This window comes from Microtus oregoni, unplaced genomic scaffold (genome assembly GCF_018167655.1).
Source record: "Microtus oregoni isolate MIOR12 unplaced genomic scaffold, Mior012 000026F_ref0000081, whole genome shotgun sequence".
Lineage (NCBI taxonomy): Eukaryota > Metazoa > Chordata > Mammalia > Rodentia > Cricetidae > Microtus > Microtus oregoni.
The window spans coordinates 9967185-9989058 of NW_024543085.1; the positions used below are offsets into that span (position 1 = coordinate 9967185).

The 21874-nt window shown below is 37.4% G+C and overlaps 1 protein-coding gene across 1 annotated transcript in view; it reads right to left on the reverse strand.

The window, feature by feature from the left end:
- Window positions 1-3294: 3294 nt before the first annotated feature.
- The window catches only part of Vwde (von Willebrand factor D and EGF domains), a 65186-nt gene continuing 46606 nt past the window's right edge, over window positions 3295-21874 (reverse strand). Inside the window, exons 23-30 of the mRNA XM_041675372.1 lie at window positions 21319-21414; window positions 20641-20736; window positions 18779-18874; window positions 9310-9405; window positions 9119-9214; window positions 7485-7580; window positions 4907-5020; window positions 3295-3356 (exon numbers count right to left, since the gene is read on the reverse strand). Of these exons, the coding sequence (XP_041531306.1) occupies window positions 3295-3356; window positions 4907-5020; window positions 7485-7580; window positions 9119-9214; window positions 9310-9405; window positions 18779-18874; window positions 20641-20736; window positions 21319-21414 (752 nt within the window). The remainder of the gene's footprint in view (window positions 3357-4906; window positions 5021-7484; window positions 7581-9118; window positions 9215-9309; window positions 9406-18778; window positions 18875-20640; window positions 20737-21318; window positions 21415-21874) is intronic.

A 21874-nucleotide genomic window follows, 5' to 3' on the forward strand; every position in this document is an offset into this window, starting at 1 on the left:
GTTTTGGGAGTCTGGGCAGCCAGGAAACAAATAAGTGGCCTCTTTACTACAGATTATAATCTTTTTCAATGGCACCAGAAAATATGCATATTCTCAACTGTCTGGAGAATTGTCTGTTTTCTTTGATCAACATTTCCAAATTGACAAGACTGTGTAAGCCTCTGGTCATTTCAGCACATCACCGCATCTTTACATGAATGCAGTATCCCTTACTAGCACAATTGGAATTGTTAATTGCCAAAGCCTACAATTATCAGATAATCACTAGCTGTAATGGAGAAGACTAGGCTTGTAAATGATTTTCGTATTGAAAAATGTCATGTTTGCATTAAATGTTATTATCAAAGAGGTTGCCTTGTCCCTAGGATGCATACTGTGAGAACCGAGGTTCTGTAGCACCATCTGCAGGTCAAGTCTGCTAATTTCACTTCAACATAGAAACTACTTAAGGTTACAATGAAGATTTAAATGGTTTTAGAATGAGAGACATTGCTTTCTGTCTCTGTCTCAGTCTAGGTTTCTCTCTCTCTCTCTCTCTCTCTCCCTCCCTCCCTCCCTCCCTCCCTCTCTCACACACAAATTGGAATAACATCTAGTTTTCTCTTCTTTTTATCATATTGAAATATCTTCAGTGGATATTTAAAGAGTACTATGCAGAAAGGGCTTGAGTGTGTGACCACCTTAAACTTTGAGACACTTCCCAGAAAAATAACACACCACAACACCAAACAAAAGCTGCACAGTCTATGAAGCCATGTGCATAAGTCTACCTCAATCTTGCAGCAAGGCCCATCCTGATCAGCAGAGAGGAGCAGCATCTGTCACCCATGATTCTTTAAAGGGCCTTGGGAAGTAGAAGAATCGAACTTTAGGTGTGGTCTTCTAACATAACACTGATACACTCATTTTTATATCAACCTGACTCTAAAACTTAATTTTGTTTACTTTTGGTGCTGGGAATTAGAACCACATGATCCTGAATGGTAAGTATGTACACTCCCTTTGAGCCCCCGACCCAGGATTAATATTTAATCTTTTTAAATAGAGAACACATGTTCACCAAATGTGCTAAAGGCCCAGTAAGCCGCACAGGCCTTGCAGTTCAAATACTAGATGCTGAGAAGCTACACAGGAAGCCTCATGGTTCCATCAACTGAACACTTGTCAACTACACAGAACAGCTCAGTACACATTGAGTTCTACAGTTTTCCTCCTTATATGCCAGCCCTTGTTAGCCTCTTTTGCCATCTAGTTCCTAAGAACTATTGTGGGGAAATCCTTCTGTACACTTTAAAGATGTGTCTCTGCCTAAGGCACCTTCTGATTGGTTTAAGCAGGATTTCCAGGCAGAGAGAGAGGAACTCTGGGAAGATGACCAGAGGAAAGACACCAGCAAGATGCAGAACAAGTAGGACGTACAGAATGGGAGACAGGTAAAAGCCACATGGCCAAATATAGATTAATAGAAACAGAGCAATTTAAGTTATAAGAGCTAGTTGGTAACAGGCCTAAGCAAAAGGCCAATATTTCATATTAATAATAAGTCTCTGTGTCACTGTTTGGGACCTGGAAACTGACTAACAAGAAAGACTAGCTACAAAGAATTGTATGTTTGAGTTGAGTTAAAGTTTATGTTATCTGGTTTTACTTGCTTAACTCACACATTGCTGACTTGGTGCTTTTAATGAGTAAATACTTAAACATGGCAACAAACCAGATCTACCAAATGTAGTAATCACTGGAAAATATAAAACCAGATATGGCATCTACTGATGCCCCAGCTTGTTTATCTGATACATTCCAGTAGTAATAGTATCAATAACAGACTAAGATTCATATTCTAGGCTTTGTTTTTCCTTTTTAGTGCTGAGGATTGAACCACGAGGTCCATGAATGATAGACCAGAGTTTTCTCCTGAGCTATACTCTAGCACTATGCTCGGTCTTTGTTCAGTTAAAGAATGTTAGTCCCTTTAAAAATTTACAATTACCACAATTTAATTTTAAAATTACCCAGCAGTCCTGGAAAATAAGTATGCTCAAAATTATGCTATAAATGAAGGGATTCAGGAACATAAGGAGGTAACATTTTCTGCATAAGTCTACATGCATGGAATGAGGTAGAGCCAGGATTTGGAGCTGAATTGCAACTGTGGTTTGCCTGTCTCAGGCTTCAGCTGGGTGTGTGTCTTTCACGGCTCTCTTGTCTCAGCCCCGTGCCTACACTGTGCTCTTATTAATACCTCTCCAGGTGTGCAAAGGTATTCTGCATCTACCCCCACTTAGACTTTCCAACTCCCAACATTCTTCCAAAAAAGCTCCCCCAACAACTTTCCATCTTCTTGTTTGTTTTGGATAGCCCAATCTACTTAGCACTACCGGTGTGTTCTCGAGTCTGGAACCATCCAGCAGGAGACCGGTGATGATATCCATGGAAAAAAAAATGATTCCCTAGCAACTATCTACTGCCAATAGCTAAACAGAGGTGGGGTCCAGAAACCACCCAGTCCATTCATGCTGGAATTTGGGCTATCTTGTTCTTATGTAGCTTGTGTGCAGTGACTGCAGTTGCTCTGAGTTCACAGATGTGATACCAATGTCATGTCCAGAAGGCAGCATTGGACATCCTCCCCAGGCTACAGCTTTTGTGTTCTTTTCCACCACCCTTTCCCTGGTGTTCCATGATCCAAGCTACAATTTTTTCCACTGATATTTATACCTGAGTGATGGATCATTGAAAGCCTGGTGGCAGCATTATAGTATATGTTTAAGAATAACCTACTGTATCTGAGAATTGTTGCTAGAGTTTGAGGAGTATTTAAGACTGAAACAGCAACAGCAACGCTTCTGGAAATGACTGGGTTGGTGCTTTATGCTGAAATCTTCTGTATCAACCTCGCAGACCATCGGTAGATGCTTTTCCAAACTCTCACTCCCTGTCTTCATGTGCAGTTCTTATAAAAAGCTTTGACAATTTCCAATTGTGTATTAAATATTGTGCATCTGGGAGACATCAAATGGCATGTCATTCTGACTGGCCTCTGATGCAGACATAGTCACAGCTGGAACTGAGAAAAACACAATTGCAAATATGACATAGTATCAGAAATCCCAACTTAATGTGTAAAGGTCAAACCACACTCCAAAGCCAGATTCAATTACTGAAAGTTCTTATTTTGCTTTTCTCTAGTACTGATAACTTAGATCATTCCATATTTTATTAGTTATTTCAGTCTTGATAATATTTTTAAGCAATGTTCAAATAAACTTTATTTAAACTTCACCATTTTCTGAATCAACTTTCATCTCCAATGACAGAGGCGTGTAAGCAGCGCTTATACCTCAGTGATGTTTCATCTGGAATAGAAAAAAAAAGTCAAGTTCCTGTAAACAGTTTGACCTTTATTAGCTTTTTATTTTTTCTTCTCTGACCTGACACAAAACGCCCTTTCAGTTCTGCTAGCTGCTATATTCAACACTGCTTTCATAAAATAGATGTAAACATGATCAGATGTAAAGCCAAGCTGACATACATAATGTGACCAGTTCTAAAACAGTATACTATTAAAACACTCAATGTCCAGTAAAGATGACTTTTATATCATTTGGGAAGGACTACATATTCAGAATATTTTACACATTTCTCTCAAGCCTCATTCCACAAACTTTTCTTTCCCCACCACCCTTCTCGCCTCTATTCAAGGTCATATACAATAGTGGACTCACATAGTCCACATACTCATATCTACCAGCTCAGCACTGAACAACTTCGCTTTCTGAATTTCGCATGATGGCTCTATTTTGCCCCTCCTCTTTTCAAGATGGGACCATATTCTGGTGCCAGGAGAAGAGCATACAGAAATTGATTTTTCACCCAACACAGACTGATTCAATTTCAAATTTCAAGAATAAAATTTCATATCATGTAAAGCATTATAATATTTCAGCATATTTAGATCTTCATGACCTCTAGCCTATTTTGTTTTGATATAGTTTCTCAGTTCACTACGAAGCTAAAGATGAACTTGAACCTCTGATCCTCACACCCTCACATCTTGAGTGTTTTCCCCTCCAGCCTTTTGAAGTGCTAAGTAGCATATGATAGCTTTATATTAAAAATCATACTGTAAGGTATTTGGGGGGCATACATATATGTGTATACCTGTGTTTTGTCACTATACATCTCTAATATGTATATAAATCAGATCCAAACATCTTGATAATCTGGAATTTGAGAGGTGACTGAAGAGGAATAATGCAAACTTTCACAGAGAAGCTTGGAACAAATGTGTTACAGAACCTGCCTTACAAGTCAGTGTGAGGTCAGTCTTCATATTGCAAGGAACCCTGTCTGTCCATGCCTTGGCTCTTTGGCTTTCAAAACACAAATTTCAGTGACTCTCGAATGTCAGATTATAGTGATAGGCATATTTCTTTTCCTAGAAGTGAATTTTAATAAACAACAAAAAAAGAGAAAGAATTTTGGTCAGGGAAAATTATGAAAATGTATTTTTTGTGGTATGCGGCCATGAAAAATGTATAGGGCTGTACTTTAATCAGTGAGGTAATGACAACTTAATTTAAAGTGATGGTTATGTTGAGAGAGGTGAGGCTGGCTTTTCGACTGCATTTGACCAGAGCATAAGTTGGTTGTATCCTATGCCTTACTGTGGAGTAGCTGCACTCTGGTGTCTTGGAACCCAGCATCCCGCTGTACAATGGGACATAAACATTGCATTCAATTAGGTGTACATAAGACATTTGTGTAAGTGTAAAATGATTTAAGCTATAGTTTGGAGGCAAATGTTGAATCCATGTATGTTCCCCTTTGGAAATAAATATTAACAGTAGTCAGTTGCCAAGGAGAAGCCTTTACACACAGGGAAGCCTGTATCTATTATTTGTACTATCGGGTACCTGTATCTTCTTTTCACATTTTACTCCAGAGTATCCAGAGCGGCAAGAGCATACACCGGGAAATGCACATCTTCCTCCATGAAGACACTTCTGGGTGCAGACGGCTGCAAAATGCAAATGATTTCATTCACGTCGGCTTGGAATAGAATCCTGCCATGCACAGTATTCCATTGGCCTGGAGCTATTTTTTGATTGGAGCCTTTACTGTGATTCTCGGAGCCATTACTTCCTATCACACACACATATGAACTGAAATACCACACAAAGGTATGTACAGTATCTGTGACATATGAAAATAAGTTATAATTGACCATAGGAAAGAAGGGCCATGGAAACAAATGCGAAACTTAAATTTTCTGGTAGTTGCATTAGAGTAGAAAAGAAGCAGGTAATAGAAAGAATCTGCCAGTGATCCGCCTATGGGCAGATCTCATCTCTGTGCTCTCATACTTTAGAATCCACACACCCAACTCAATGCATAATTTATTAAACTAAAAATGTATTCATTATGTTTTAAGCTATTCGATGTACATATTTTTAAAGGATTCCATATCTCATCTATGTGCTCTCGTACTTTAGAATCCACATACCCAACTCAATGGATAATTTATTAAATTAAACTAAAATTGTATTCGTTATGTTTTAAGCTATTCGAAGTACATATTTTTTAAAGGATTCCAAAGAGACCACTGGTTGTGGCATGTTTGTGAAGCAATTTATATCCTACTTTGGACAGTCTCTAATTGGAAACCCACTGACTCCTTCCCTTCCATTTCTGTTCTTTATGGAGACAGGAACTCGCCAAGAGCCCTGAGTAGCACTGTGTTCCCTGTGTAGCTTGCACTGGCTCAAACTCTTTGCTGTCCTCCCAGGCCAGTCTTTTAAGTACTTAGATTATGGATGTGCACCACCATGCCCAGCTCATTTAGGAACTTCCTAAACATATTTTCTCTGTCCATATCAGAAAGATTTTCATAGAAATACATCTCAAGGTAATCTAAAATAATCTAAATGTATCTCAGTAACTATTTGTGCATCGTCATCTGTAAAAAATGCTTGTAATAAAATAATTATTTGTTACTACATAAAATGGCCACCGCAGGGGAAAGGCCATTGCATTAAATATAAATATCGTGCAGCGGCATTACAAAATTTAATGTAATACTTAAAATAATGTTTTAAGGGCAGGTCATATGTTTTTAAGTAATACCGAGTGAAAATAAGCATACCATATAATTTTATATATGTAGTTATTTTTCACAGTAATCACATTGGTGTAGCATATAATTTTGAAAGTTCATATAATTCAAGAATTGACAAGCTATGTTTTTTTTATCAGGTCTGCTATATGTGGTTGGCTGGGAATATAACACTCACAGCTTCTAGACTAAGAAAATTCTATTATCTAGATATAATAAAATTGATTGAGCATTATCAGCATTTCCCTTTAGATAGCAGTAACATTTATGTTCAGTTGGCATTGTCAGTACATTAGATAGTTTCTGGACAATAGGAAAGAAAGCACTTTGAGGAAGAAGGTTTGCTTTTTGATTCACATAAAGGTCCTTCAGGGTGCAGAAACCGTATTTCCAGCTTCAGGCTATATTTAGAGAACATCAGGCTACAACTATGGGAGAAACTTCCAAGTTCATGGCAGATCATGAGGCACAGAGGAGATGAATGGAGGTGAATATGATCAGAAGATATTACACATGTGTGAAAATCTCTTAATGAAACCACTATTTGTATAATAAGTATACTATTTTAAAACTTTAAAAGAAATTAAGAGAAATAAACCATCAAATGAACTTCTCACTTTTTTGAAATGTGCAAAAAATTGGCTAACATTTATTTTTACTTGTAAATTCGTAAGTATATTTATTTATATTTATTTTATTTAACTATATTTATTTATTTTTATGTGGGAAAGTTTTTAATGTCACTCTGACACAGCCTAGGACCGCTTTGGAAGGAAGCTATAATGAAATTTTGCTTAGATCAGGTTGTCTTTTATACATTTCTATAGGGGGGTTGTCCTGAAGACATCTTTATGATGTGAGAACAATCAGCCTGACTGAAAGCAGATGGCACCATTCCCAGATTTAGGGCCCTAGAATGTAGAAGAGTGAAGAAAGTTATCCACGTACTGGAGTATTGATTTCTCTCTTTTATTTACTGTGGATGGATACAATCTTAAAGCTCCTGTCATTGTGACTACCAGATAACAATAAAACATGGCTTGTAATTGTAAATTAAGACAAATTATTCCTTCCTTCAGTAGCTTTTTATCAGGATATTTTTTAGAGTGATACAATAAGATTAGGAGAGTAGATGGGGAGGGGCAGGACACACCCATGCCATGGCACATATGTGGAAGTCTTCTAGTGTTCTCTTCGGTCTTGGGGAGAAGCATCTTGACTCACTGAGCCGTCTTGTGGATCCATCTTTTCATTTACAAAGGGATCAATAATCTATAATTCTATTTTACTGTGGATTTCTCAATGAGCTACAGGTCAATTATTTCCACAGGTTCATACTCAGGCCATCAAGTAGAGAAAGGCTCCTTACGTTTCTCGCACTGTACCCCTTCCCAGGAGGAAGGGCAATGGCACATGCTGGGAGCTACGCATTCACCGCCATTCATACATTTCTGAAGGCAGATTGCTGCAAGCACAAGGATGAACAAATTAACATTTTAAACTGCTAGTCAAAGTTTAACATAAACCACACAAAGCAATTTTCAAAAAGGAAAATCGGTAAATCAAGAATTAAAAGATCTTTCCTCAGCTGGGAAAAATGAAACACATCTGTAATCCCACCATTTTGGAGTCTAAGGCAGTAGGATCAGAAGTTCAAATCCATCCTCAGCCACACAGCAAGTTCAAAGACAACCTGGGTGATATGAGACCCTGACTCAAGTAAAAGAAAATAAAATTAGAAGGAAAAGAAAACATTTTATCAATTAATCATATTCTTGAAAAAAGTGTCACCAACATGTCTAGCTAAACAAAAACTGAAAAAGGAAATAATTGACATGCCGAACTAGATGGGAGAAAGACCTGGGGCCTGAACTGTACGTAAAAAGCTATAGTCAACTAAGGAATGTGGAATTTCTCTGGGAGAAATAGTCTTCCCCAGAGAAGAGCACACCAATTTGTTATCAATAGTAAATGGCCATTCATTGAAAACATACATAAAAGAAACATTATATAGACAGAACAGGTTGTATTTAGAAATCTATCTATCTATCTATCTATCTATCTATCTATCTATCATCTATCATCTATCTATCATCTATCTATCTATCTATCTATCTGTCTGTCTGTCTATGTCTATCTGTCTGTCTACACACACATACATACACACACACAGAGAGAGGGGGAGATAATCAATGAAAAACGTCATGAATTTGAAAAAAAGCAAGGAGCATACATATGGGAGAGTTTGCAGGGAGGAAAGAGGAGAGAAATGATACAATTATATTCTCAAAAATGGGGAAGAAAAAGAAAAATCATGATTTTAATGATTTTCAGAGCATCATGGGTCATCCTAACTTCTTACCCAACTGTTGAGGTTCTACAATTATTTTCATGTTAAGCAATATACTATAATAGCTGTTAATACAAAAAAATATTTTAGTTTTTTAGTTTTTTAGGGAGAGAGTCTCATTATGTAGTCCTGCCTAGCCTGAAACTCATTATTCACAGATTCACAGATATCTGCCTGCCTCTGTTTCTGTTTCTGTGCTGAGATTAAAGGCATGTATCATACCCAGATTAAATAACAGTTTTATACAAAGAATAAAGAAAACATTTGAGTGAAAGGAGTCAACACCATCTCTGCAGTTAATCTGTTGGAATGGAGTATCCCACCCTGGAAAGGTCTGAACTCCTGAACTCAAAAGGAGCAAAGAAATCAGTGCTTCTTTTCATACCTTCCTTTGAACCTAACTTCAGATTACAAATCCAGATTTGGAGTTTGTGCTAGCATTTGTGGTTGCCAAACTGAAAAACACTGCACACTCTCTTCAGATGACTGTCTTTCACTATTTCCAAATGGTACCTCCTAAAGCAGGAATGAATCAGCAGAAGTGAAATAGAAAGAATGAAAACAAAGAGACTCTCTTTGTCTTAAATTTTGCTGTACACCTTCAGGAAGGCAGACCTTCACACTCTGAGAGTCATAGTCTTTGCTTTACTTACGTGTGTTACACTGTTTCCCACTCCAACCAGAAGCACAGGAGCAAATATTTGGTCCAACACATTTTCCTCCATTCATGCACATAGGTTCACAGATGCCTTAAGGTTAAAATAAAAGAAAAAAAAAATAGATGTGTTACAAAGCAAAGATTCAGTTTTACCTGTAGGATGCAAAAATTTTACTGGTGTCTTACTTTTTTGGCATCTTTTTCCGGTGTACCCACCACGACAGGTGCACACATTATTTCTCATACAGTGGCCACCATTCTTGCAGGGAGGGTGACAAACAGCTAAAAGAATACATGAGAGTAATGTGTGAACAGTACATATTCAATTATTATATATTACATATTGCTTTATAAGCTTGTTATCTATGGGGCCATAAGATAGAGAAATGTGCTACAAAAATAAAAGATCAAAACTGCAAGTCATTGCTACTGTCCTTTCTAAATAATAAAATGCAGAACTCAGAGCCATCCGTTGCTAGCAGGTTAACAGCCTTGGAGTCTTCATTATAATCCTGCATGATTATGAACCTTAACTTACATTTCCCTTGCATGCAAAGCAAATCATGAATTGATGTAGACAGAACCAGGAAAGTGAGTCAAAGTTTAGCTCAAGTTTATAATATATTCCCTTCTGTGCAAATTAGAATGACCCTTATTATTTGCTACGTTAATTCATAAAATTATGAGGAAATACTTTAAAATGGCTTCAATATGGTCATGAGGCAACTTTATATGACTAGTTCCTATGAATGCTGGGTAAAAATCTTTCACTCGATGTCTTTTGCTTTATTGGGAAATTTTGTTAGCTGTTTGGTGTTCATTTTCCTGGTATTGACCACACAGGGGTGTCTATTCTAGGAAACAAACCGGAATGTTTGTCATTTTAATGAGATGATGGTTATTGCTTTGTGTTTCTTCCATATATTAAAATTTAATGATATTTTATTTCTTATCCACTGCTGAGGATTAAGATGGGGCTCTGTAAATGCTAACCCAGCTACACTATAGACATTAAATATTGGGTTTTCTTTTGCTGTTTAATTGTTTTGTTTAATTGTGCCCAAGCTAGCTTGTGCGGAAATTTTAAAATTTAATTCCTCACTTCACACACTTCCTGCCACAAGGCCATACCTACTCCAACAAAGCCACACCTCCTAATAGTGCCACTCCTTTTGGGAGCCATTTTCTTTCAAACAACATTCCACTCCTTGGCTGCCAAAGGCTTGTAGCCATATTCCAATGCAAAAATAAATTCAGTCCAATTTCAAAAGTCACCATAGTCTATAACAGTCTTAAACTTATTGGAAAGTCTAAATTTCAATGTCTTTTCTAAGATTCATGCAATCCCTTAACTGTAATTTGCTGTAAAATCAAAATGAAAAAGAAGATCATAAACTTCTGACATATAATGGCACAGGATATACATTACCATTCCAAAAGGGAGGAAAAGGAGGATATTAAGGAAATACTGGACTAAAGAAAGACAGAAAAATGACCTGGGCAAACTTCAAACTCTGCTTCACCATATCTGATGTCAAAATACTCTTCCAATCTCAAACTTATTTCATCTTTTTTGACTGCAACATGCTTCTCTTTCTTGGGCTGGTCCTGCACCTTGATCCAGTTTTCCTTGAGAGGTGTCCCACCACTTTGGCATCTCCATCATCTTGGGGTCTCCAAGACAATCCAGGCTTCAACTTCACAGCTTCAAAATGGCCTCACTAGGCCTCCATTTAGGGACATTTCTAATACAGGCCTGATCTCAGCAGCTTACCTTAGTCACAAAGGAAGATTCTATAACCCTTTTCTTCTATCCTTGATTCTAAAGCCAGAACCATTTGACCAAAGCTGCCAAATCTTACTGTTTCTTGGGGCTGGAACATCAGCTAAATGTTCACCCAACTAAAATTTCACCAGTTTTCTATTTTCAATAATTTTCTTCACTGACTAAGCTTGTATGTCCTGAAACTGGATCTAAAGAGTAGGCTGGCCTCATACTCAGAGCTCTTCTTGCCTCTGTCTCTGGAGTACTAGGATTAAAGGTGTCTACCACCACACCTGGTACTATTCTATAATTCCTTTTCAAAAGTTGGAATCATGGCTTAGTGGTATCTAGCCTTGAGGTCACCACTCCCTTTATTCCAATTCTTAATCTGTTTATTTCCTTGAAAATAGGACTTAGTTCCATTCTCCTTTCAGGGGCTCCTTTTCTCATCAAATTGTACATTTTGTATTTTTTTCCTTATTCACTTTGCTCCTTTTCACTATAAATCTTCACTAAAGTTACCACAAACAGAATCTAAACCAGTTTGTTTCGAAATTTCCTCTGACTACAGGATTAATCTAAATCCCTCCACTTTAGTTTCAGGCAGACCTTTTGAACAAGGGTAAAAAGCAGCCACATTTGTTACCAAAATATCACAAGAATGATCTTTAGGCATCATACTAAAATTCTTCTTTGAAATCTGTTTGGGGAAGGGTCACTTGTTTGTTCCTGGCCTCCCAGAACCAAAATAATCACACAGAAAGTATATTAAATAAAACACTGCTTGGCCCATTAGCTCTAGCTTCTTTTTGGCCAACTCTTACATCTTAATTTAACCCATGTCCATTAATCTGTTTATCAGCACGAGGTCGTGGCCTATGAGCAAAGTTTCAGCACATCTATCTCCAGCGGCAGATCCATGGCATCCCCACACTCTGCCTTCCTTCTCCCAGCATTCAGTCCAATTTTTCCCGCCTACCTAAAGTCTGCCCTATCAACAGGCCAAGGTAGTTTCTTTATTCATTAACCAATAAAAGCAACACATAGGCAGAAAAACCTCCCATACCATTTCCCTTTTTCTGTTTAAACAGAAAGGAAGGTTTTAACACAGTAAAATTACATATAACAAAACAGTTATCGCTGGGCAGTGGTGGTGCACGCCTTTAATCCCAGCACTCAGGAGGCAGAGGCAGGCAGATCTCTGTGAGTTCGAGGTCAGCCTGGTCTACAAGAGCTAGTTACAGGACAGGAACCAAAAGCTACAAAGAAACCCTGTCTCGAAAATTCAAAAAAAAAAAACAGTTATCAAGCAACAATTACAATTACAATATTTATATCTGCTTTATCATAATTGAGGAAAACTATAATAATATCTATTCTTCAACTCCACCAATGACTCCAGAAGGATATAATATTATGTAAGTAAACAAGAAGTGCATTATAAGCAACTTCTAAACCTCTAAAATTGACAGACATTTTGCTGCCTGGATAGTTACCCAAAGATTTTTGTACTTTTGGGGCATCCATCTTCAGCCTACAGGCCCATAGTATCCAGCAGACATTTCTATAAAGCAGAAAATTTTAAAGACAGTTCTGTCCATATTGGCAGTTTGCCAGTCACTTTCTTTTGTATTCTGCAGAATGTCTAGTAGAGTCTTTTATGAAGCCGAAACCCAGAAGGACCATCTCAGCTTTAGGCAATTTCAGCAGTCGTTTTTCTGTGGGTGCTGCATGTCCAGGTAAGCAGTCCAGGCAAGAGCATTTTTTTTTTTGGCAAAATGTCTAGCAAACTCTATAAGGAGCCTCTTTGATGCCCATCTTCCTCTTGAAATAGCTTATGCTCCCAGGAGCAGATGTGTCTTACTGTTATGAAAAGTTTTAAGTTCTTAAACATTTTAAATGCCATATTCTGAAGGTCTCTGAGTTATTTGAATACCTATCTAAATGAAATATATCTCTATGCATCTAGAAAATCTAACTAACATGACTACAAGCTTTACAATTATAGATGAGTATCTATTAACCTATATTTCTAAATTATACATTACATTTTTAAATGAGGCACACAAACACAGTACCTTAATCAAGATCAGAAATAATATACATATAACAAAATTGACCTTAAATTTGTATCAATAAACCAAGGTTCATACAAATACAAATCTCTATAGCATATCCCCCTTTAAATGTAAAGAAATATTTACAAACAATATTTGGCAATATGGGCATAGTTTTTCTCCAAATTTTTTCCTGCTGTTTATTGGGTGAAGAATTTTCTTTGTAGGGGTGTTTACAACAACCTTTCAGGGGGTCTTGTTCCATAAAACCATATTGGTCTAGAAGCAATTCACAGGTTCTCATTGTCTGTGAAACAAAAGAAGAAACTCTTTCCAAAGCAACATATCCTTACACTCAAATTTTTGAATCAAGAAACCTTTATGTTGGTTTAACTTAGTAGTCCTTACTATGAAATGTGTCTCTGTACTTAGCTCCTTTACAATCAAAAAATTCAAATATAACACATTAATATATATTATCCAGACTATCTGTGAATTTTCCATTTTCATGTGGGTTATTTTTCTTTACTTTTTTAATCTATGACTATCTATACTCTGTCTCTTTAAAGACTCTACCCTTTTTTAAAGCATTAACTTTATTTTCTGACTCTTTATAATCTTTTTCTTCTCTCTCCCAAGGCTATGTATATTTATCCAACACTATGGCTCATCTGGATTTGTCTTAATTGCATATCTGTAATTATTTACTGTCCAGGAACAATTTTATAATGGTAAGCCTTTTTAAAACTTAAGTTGCACCATTATTAGGGTTTATATGGTACTTTCGGGTTGCCCACCCAGTCTAAAACTTAAACTCCACCACTATTATGATATATATATATATATATATATGGTATTCTGGCTTGTTTCTCACAGTTCAGTATGGCAGAGCCACTTGCTACCTCTGAGTGCCACCATGCACACTGCTCAACTTCCAGGCACATAGCTGGTCCACGTTGCCATCAAGCAAGCCACAACACTCTGCTCACAAACCCCATTCAAATACTTGGTCTTCTGAAAGAGCCGGAGGTCACGCTGGCAGAACGTCCCAGAAAGCCTACATTTCAAAATGGCACAGCTATTTTTTCTGGTGCTGTTGTTGAGTCAGGAGAACCTATCTTAAAGGAGTTGCAACACACTGCCAGCAAACGGCAAAAAAGCTGTGTTAAACTCTGTACTTTTTTTTTTTGTCTAGAATTCCTTTTCAAGCCCTCTCAATTTTTACATGGATTTAGTTGGCCATGTGGGCACCAGAAATCTTGATCCCGGCCCCCACAGTTTATCAGATCACACTCAGCATCACTCTCTTCCATGCTGCTACTAGGATGGCCCAATAGACAGTACTGAAAGTATTCCACTGCTTTCCTAGTCCAAACATCTAGATTCCAAATTCCTCCAAACAAAAAGCATGGTCAGGCCTATCACAGTAATACTTGAATCCCTGGTACAAATTCTGTCTTATGGTTTCTATTGCTGTGAAGTGACACCATGACCACAGCAATTCTTTTAAAGAACATATAATTGGGGCTAACTTATAGTTCAGAGGTTTAGTTCATTATCAGGCCAGGTGGCATATAGGCAGTCATGGTGCTGGAAAAGGAGTTGAGAGTTCTATATCCTGATCCTCAGACAATAGGAAGAAAACTGTGACACCGGACATGGCTTGAGCTTTTATGAGGCCTGAAAATCTGCCTCCACAGTGACATACTTACTCTATCAAGGTCATACAAACTTCAACAAAGCCACAACTCCTAATAGTGCCATGCCCCATGGGAGCCATTTTCATTCAAACTACACTGGTTGATAGATTATGAAGTGAACTTTAGTTTGTATCAAAAATTAATTTCAAATAATGTGTTTGGGGGAAAGAACTGTGTATCCTGCCAGTATTAGATCCCCATTAACAACTGCTTTCTATATTTCCAGCCCCTCTAAAAACAGAATTGTTTTTAACAAGATTGAAAAATGAAAATAGCACTTTCAGTACAAAAGCTGAAACTGGATATTTTAGTGAATAGACAGCTTATACTACACTAGGTTGAACCTCTTCTGGTTCATGCTGAGTCTACTCTTTGATCCATGCACACATGTATATGTGTGTGTGTGTGTGATGTGTGTGCTTGTGTATGTGCATGAATTTGCAGGGTATGCATGTTGTAGGGCATGCAGATCAGAGAAGACAAGTTTCAGGAGGCAGTTGTCTCCTTCCACTATGTAAACTCTGAAAATTGAACTCTGTTGTGAGGTTGGATAGCAAGCACCTGTACTCTGAGATCCATCTTATTGGCCCTACTGATAAATTATCTTCTAAATATGTACCCAACATAATTTGTTTGTTATGGAAAAGAAAGTTATAAATTATGCTTGTACATCTGTAGTGGTTTTAAAAAAATGACCCACTTAGGCTTGTATATTTGAATGCTTCATCATCAGGGAGTGGAACTCTTTGGTGGGATTAGAAGGATTAGGAGGTGTGGTCTTGTTGGAGGAAGTGTTCCACAAGGGGTGGGCTTTGAGGTTTCAAGAGCTCATGACAGTTCCCCCCCTCCCCGGATTAGAATGTAGCTCCTAACTTCTTCTCGAGCACCATGGTTATTGCCTGTGTGCCACCATGCTCCCTACTATAATATATAATAGATATTATGAAATGGTAAGCAAGGCCCAGTTAAAAGATTTCTTTTAAAAAGTTGCCTTCAGCATGATGTTTCCTCACAGCAATAGAACAGTGACTAAGATGATATCTCTCCCACCATATATTTGAAACCATGCTTATTAAGAAAGTAATTTTATGAGATATTTACTGTGGTGAAATTTTGTTTGTTATCTAACAAAGTTTGTGTAACAATCAGAGTACAGAGCTAGCCACATTAGTTAATCATAGAGGCCAGGCCATGCTGGCACAAACTTTTATTTTATTTATTTATTTTTTTTTACATTTCTTTTAATTTATTTATTTATTAAAGATTTCTGCCTCCTCCCTGCCACCGCCTCCCATTTCCCTCCCTCTCTCCCGACAAAGTCCCCCTCCCTCATCAATTCGAAGAGCAATCAGGGTTCCCTGACCTGTGGGAAGTCCAAGGACCACCCACCTCCATCTAGTAAGTTGAGCATCCAAACTGCCTAGGCTCCCCCAAAGCCAGTACGTGCAGTAGGATCAAAAACCCATTGCCATTGTTCTTGAGTTCTCAGTAGTCCTCATTGTCCGCTATATTCAGCAAGTCCGGTTTTATCCCATGCTTTTTCAGACCCAGGCCAGCTGGCCTTAGTGGGTTACCGATAGAACATCCCCATCGTCTCAGTGTGTGGGTGCACCCCTCGCGGTCCTGAGATCCTTGCTCGTGCTCTCTCTCCTTCTGCTCCTGATTTGGACCTTGAGATTTCAGTCCTGTGCTCCAATGTGGGTCTCTGTCTCTTTCTCCTTTCATCTCCTGATGAAGGTTAATATTCCGGAGGATGCCTATATGTTTGTCTTTGGATTCACCTTCTTATTTAGCTTCTCTAGGATCACGAATTATAAGCTCAATGTCCTTTATTTATGGCTAGAAACCAAATATGAGTGAGTACATCCCATGTTCCTCTTTTTGGGTCTGGCTTACCTCACTCAGGATAGTGTTTTCTATTTCCATCCATTTGTATGCAAAATTCAAAAAGTCCTTGTTTTTTACTGCTGAGTAATACTCTAATATGCATATATTCCATACTTTCTTCATCCATTCTTCCATTGAAGGGCATCCAGGTTGTTTCCGGTTCTGGCTATTACAAACAATGCTGCTATGAACATAGTTGAGCATATACTTTTGTTGTTCAAACTCTATTACAGAGCTACAGTATTGAAAACAGCTTGGTATTGGCATAAAAACAGAGAAGTCGACCAATGGAATCGTATAGAAGACCCTGACTTTAACCCACAAACCTATGAACACCTGATTTTCAATAAAGGAGCTAAAAGTATACAATGGAAAAAAGAGAGCATCTTTGAAGTCAGGGATGGTAATGCCTCCAGACAATCCTTTATTGTATATGATTGTTTTGGCTATCCTGGAGGTTCTTTACCACCCAGCATTTTATCAGGGCATTTTCTTTTCTTTTATGGGATTTCTGTGTGTGTCTGCATCTATGTGTATTTATTGTCCTTTTTTAAAAAAAAAACTCTTTTCCTTTTATTTTTTGTTTATTTTGTTCCATTCAAGTTTATTTTTATTTTATAATTATGCTTTAGATACCTGTTTGTTTTCTAATAAGAGAAAAAAGTATGAATTTGGGTGTGAGGGGAAATAGGGAGGACCAGGAGGAGATGGGGAAGGAAAACTGTAATCAGAATATATTGAATCAAAATACTATTTTCTTCAAAAATAAATCAAATTGTATCACATAATAGTGTTAATTTTGTAAATCTAATTATGAAGATGTTCAAACATGTTCTAAAATATATTTGGTATAGTTCTAAGAATAAAGATACAGGTAATATTTCATGCATTTAATTTGCTGGAATTAGTTCCTAGTTCTTATCAATAAGCTCATGTCTGAGATATTTCTATTAATCTCTAAGAGAGAGAGGGAGGGAGGGAGGGAAGGGATGGAGGGAGAAAGAGAGAGAGAGAGAGAGAGAGAGAGAGAGAGAGAGGAGAAATTGCTATAGCAGTGGTTCTAAACCTGTGGGTCACAGCCCCTATTGTGTCAAATGACACTTTTACAGAGAGTGCATGTCAGATTTCCTGCATCAGATATTTACATTACAATTCATAACAGTAGTAATGTGTATTTATGAAGGAGTAACAAAAATAATTTTATGGTTGAGGGTCACCACAGCATGAAGAACTGTTTGTATTAAAGGGCCACAGCATTACAAAGGTTGAGAAACACTGCCCTAATAGAGTTAACTACATGGGGAAAGATATTAAAACATGGTGCAGAAAAGGAAAATGATGCTTGTGTCTCCACATCATCTTGCATAGAGTTGTACCCAGGTGCACTTCCCAAATGTTTAAGGAAACTAAAGTTAAGAAAGATCATGGGAAAACATTAGATGACATTAAATAAAATGTCTCTAGTCATTGAACTGAAAGCAATGGGAACACCACCATTCATTATGATCTCCACTAGCATGTTATACAATTTACATCTTGCCTTGACAAAACTTCACAAATAGTGCCCATGCTGTTGACCTAACATACGTTGATTGACAACTCTGGTACATTTGTATGAGTTAGATTTTGTGGCCATATCTACATAATCATAAGAAACAGATCGGAAACAATCTTTTTTTTTTTTTGCCATTTCGAACACTTTAATTAGTACATTTGCCAGAAGAGCAGAGGCCTTATTCAGAACAAATCAGCAGCACCATTTACTTCCCCTGCGCTCCTTCACGCGGCTGTTCTCAAGGCTTCGTGCTTTCTTTTTTTTTTATTTTTATTTTTTAAATTTATTTATTTATTAAGGATTTCTGCCTCGTCCCTGCCACTGCTTCCCATTTCCCTCCCCCTCCCCCGATCAAGTCCCCCTCCCTCATCTGCTCGAAGAGCAATCAGGGTTCCCTGACCTGTGGGAAGTCCAAGGACTGCCCACCTCTATCCAGGTCTCGTAAGGTGAGCATCGAAACTGCCTAGGCTCCCACAAAGCCAGTACGTGCAGTAGGATCAAAAACCCGCTGCAATTGTTCTTGAATTCTCAGTATTCTTCATTGTCCGCTATGTTCAGCTAGTCCGGATAATGAGGAATACTGGGAAACAATCTTTTTCTGAAACTTGATATGTTTCTACAAAGCTCACTTTCCTAACTTGTATTCCTAGTTTCCCAGTAGCCTTTTTCATTATGCAGAAAGAAGACTTACCATTCTGGCACTGTGCACCAAAGAATCCATCAGGGCAGAGACAAGTATTTGGTTTATAACAGGAACCACCATTGAGGCAAACAGGCTCACACAGAGCTAATACGCAACAGGAAAAAGGGATCACAAAGTATGGTTATTTTAAACTGAATGTGGCACAGATGTCTGGAAGGAAACACAATGATATATTTTAACAACAAGTAAAAATAGCCTATATTTTAGGCTTCAAAAAACAAAAATTAGCAAAATAACTTTGTAATTGCTTTGAAAGTATTTTCATTTGTTCCATTCGTAATATTAATAATAAAGCTGAGAATGTGGAGTGACTGTGATTAAAATTCAGAATGTTTTAGTTAATTATCACAGGCTAAGAAAGGGCAACGCAACTCAACAACATTGACCGCTGGATGTGGCTATGCATAGACCTTTATCCCTTTGCAAATAAAATAGGGCTGCTTTACTCAAGCCCTTCCATGTCCAAAATGGCTGATGTTTCATCACTGCTTTGATTTTACTTCTAACTCTATTTTCAGCCTAGATTTCATCCAGTCTCCAAAGTATACTACAAATAGTTTTCATCCAAATTCAACTTGCTGGAATTAATTGGTGTTTTTACTTCTTGTAATATGTGGTTTATTTACATTTTATATCATAAAACAACTTGCTTTATGGTCTTATTTTTTTACAAAATAATTGTATCCCATGTCTTTTTCACTAATGATATTAAACCTGAAATAAGGGAAAAAATCAACTTAATCTTTGTTTTCCTTTGTAGCAGGCTTCACGTATAACTAGCACATTATTAATGGTGTGCTATTTTTATTGAGAAAAGTCATTTGATCAGAGTAAATTAGAATAAACAAACTGCAAACATTTCTGCTGAGGTAGCATGCTGTGGGACAATGGTCTTGTACCCTGTAAAGATTTTTCACTTGGGGCTGGAGAGATGGCTCAGTGGTTAAGAGCACTGACTGCTCTTCCAGAGGTCCTGAGTTCAATTCCCAGCCACCACATGGTGGCTCACAGCCATATATAATGTGACCCGGCGCCCCCTTCTAGCATGCGGGCACACATGGAAGGCTGTACACATAATAAATAAATCAAAAAAAAATTTTCTTTTGTACTTCTTTAATAAAACATTGATTCCCCAGTAGCCAGGCTGGAAGTACAGGTGGGGCAACTAGAATAGGAGTATTCTGGGAAGAGTAAAAGCTCAGTCTGCAGTGGTCACCCAGACACAGAGAAAGAAAGATGAGAATGCCTTGGTGATAAAAGGTACCAAGCCACATGACTAAGACAGACAAGAATTATGGATTAGTGTATAATGTAAAAGTTAATAAGAAACCTTTGCTAATAGGCCAACCAGTTTATAATTAATGTAGACCTCTGTGTGTTTCTTTGGGATTGAATGGCCGTGGAACCTGGTGGGGTAGAAGCCTCTGTCATCAGAAGCACATCTGATACTGATAAATGCATTGATGTGGTGGCTGTGCTTAACATCCAGAATTGAATAGATGTTTAATAAAGTAGAATGTCTATATCCTGATGAGAGAAAAGAGAGAAAAATTTAAATGGAGAAATTAAAACAAAGACGGGTATTCTGTGTCCATACCAGGTAAGTGAATGATGGACATACAAAAGGAAGGCAATACCGAATAGGAAACATCACATGTAAGGCAGCATAAGATTCCAGATAACAGAAAAACATGAAGACAAAGGTAAGAATTTTTAAAATGTATTATATGTAACTATCTCATATCTTTCTCATCAGTTCAATTTTGTTTTTTTAGGTGTGACTTTCTGGGATATTTGAGTATTTTGTTGTTATTGTTGATACGTTTATTGTACACAGTTCTGAATTTTACCTGTACTACAGGTGGGTCCATACCAGCCAGACTTGCACTGGCAAATATCTGGTGCAACACATTTGCCTCCGTTTTCACAGTGCTTGTTACAGACCACTAAGATCACAGAACAAAGACAAAAGAAAGTCAAATTTAGCTCATAACGGTCAAATACTGCTGGTAATAAGTTCTACCAGAGAAGGACCAGGATGATTCACACTCTGGCTTATATGCACTTCAGTTCTCATGTTCAGTTATTTTCTTACTGATAAAGATGACAAAAGTAGAAAATTATTAACATTGGATGAGGATTAGTTACTAATGAAATTATTAGTAACTGGTGAACATAATAAAAAATAAATAAAATAAACTTATGCGCAAATTAATACGTATTATTCTCACTTATTTCAAAGAACAGATAAGTTACTATTGAAACTTCTATATCCACTTTTTCATGAGACAGGGTTTCACTGTATGTAACTCAGACTACTTCTCAATTCATGATTCTTCTGTCTCATCTTCCCAAACAGCAGGATTACAACCATGTCCATTTGAACTTCTTTACCTCATTTCTGGACACTCCTAGTTCCTCTAGTGCATCAACTTTTTTTAGGGGTGGGTTTGTTTTATTTATCACTAAACCATCAACTCATCAAAGGAGAAGCTTATTACAGCAGATCACACGGGAGCTGTACTTACATGTTTCACACCTTGGGCCTACAAATCCATAAGCGCAAGTGCAGAGATTGCCAGGCAAGCATGTGCCCCCATGTTGGCAAGGAGGGCTACAACGTTCTGCAGACACAGATACTATTAAGTCAGGTTTAATAATCCATACATATGCACTCATAAAGAATGGCTACAATAAAGCCCCCCATAAGAACAATTTGGGATAAACTCTATTCCCTCTTACTGTGTAGTTACTTTTCTGTGGGAATTTACCACATGATTCACTAATACAAAGCAAACATCAATCAGCACCATGTTTTGGTTTATGAATGAAATTCATAAAACACAATGTAGGTGGCTGAAAAGTTTGTTAAAGCTTCAGTTAATTGGATGACAATACTTGACCTTCAGCTTTTTCTAAAATGTGAGCATAGACTTATGAATTACTGTCCTCCTAAAAACAGGTTTTTTTTTACTTCCATAATTATTTTCATTTGTTATTAGTGTTGAAGATTTCTGTTAGTTCCGGATTTATTTTGTTACTTTGTGGCTTTCTTGGTTTTTAGGCAATTAACATGGCTCTTAG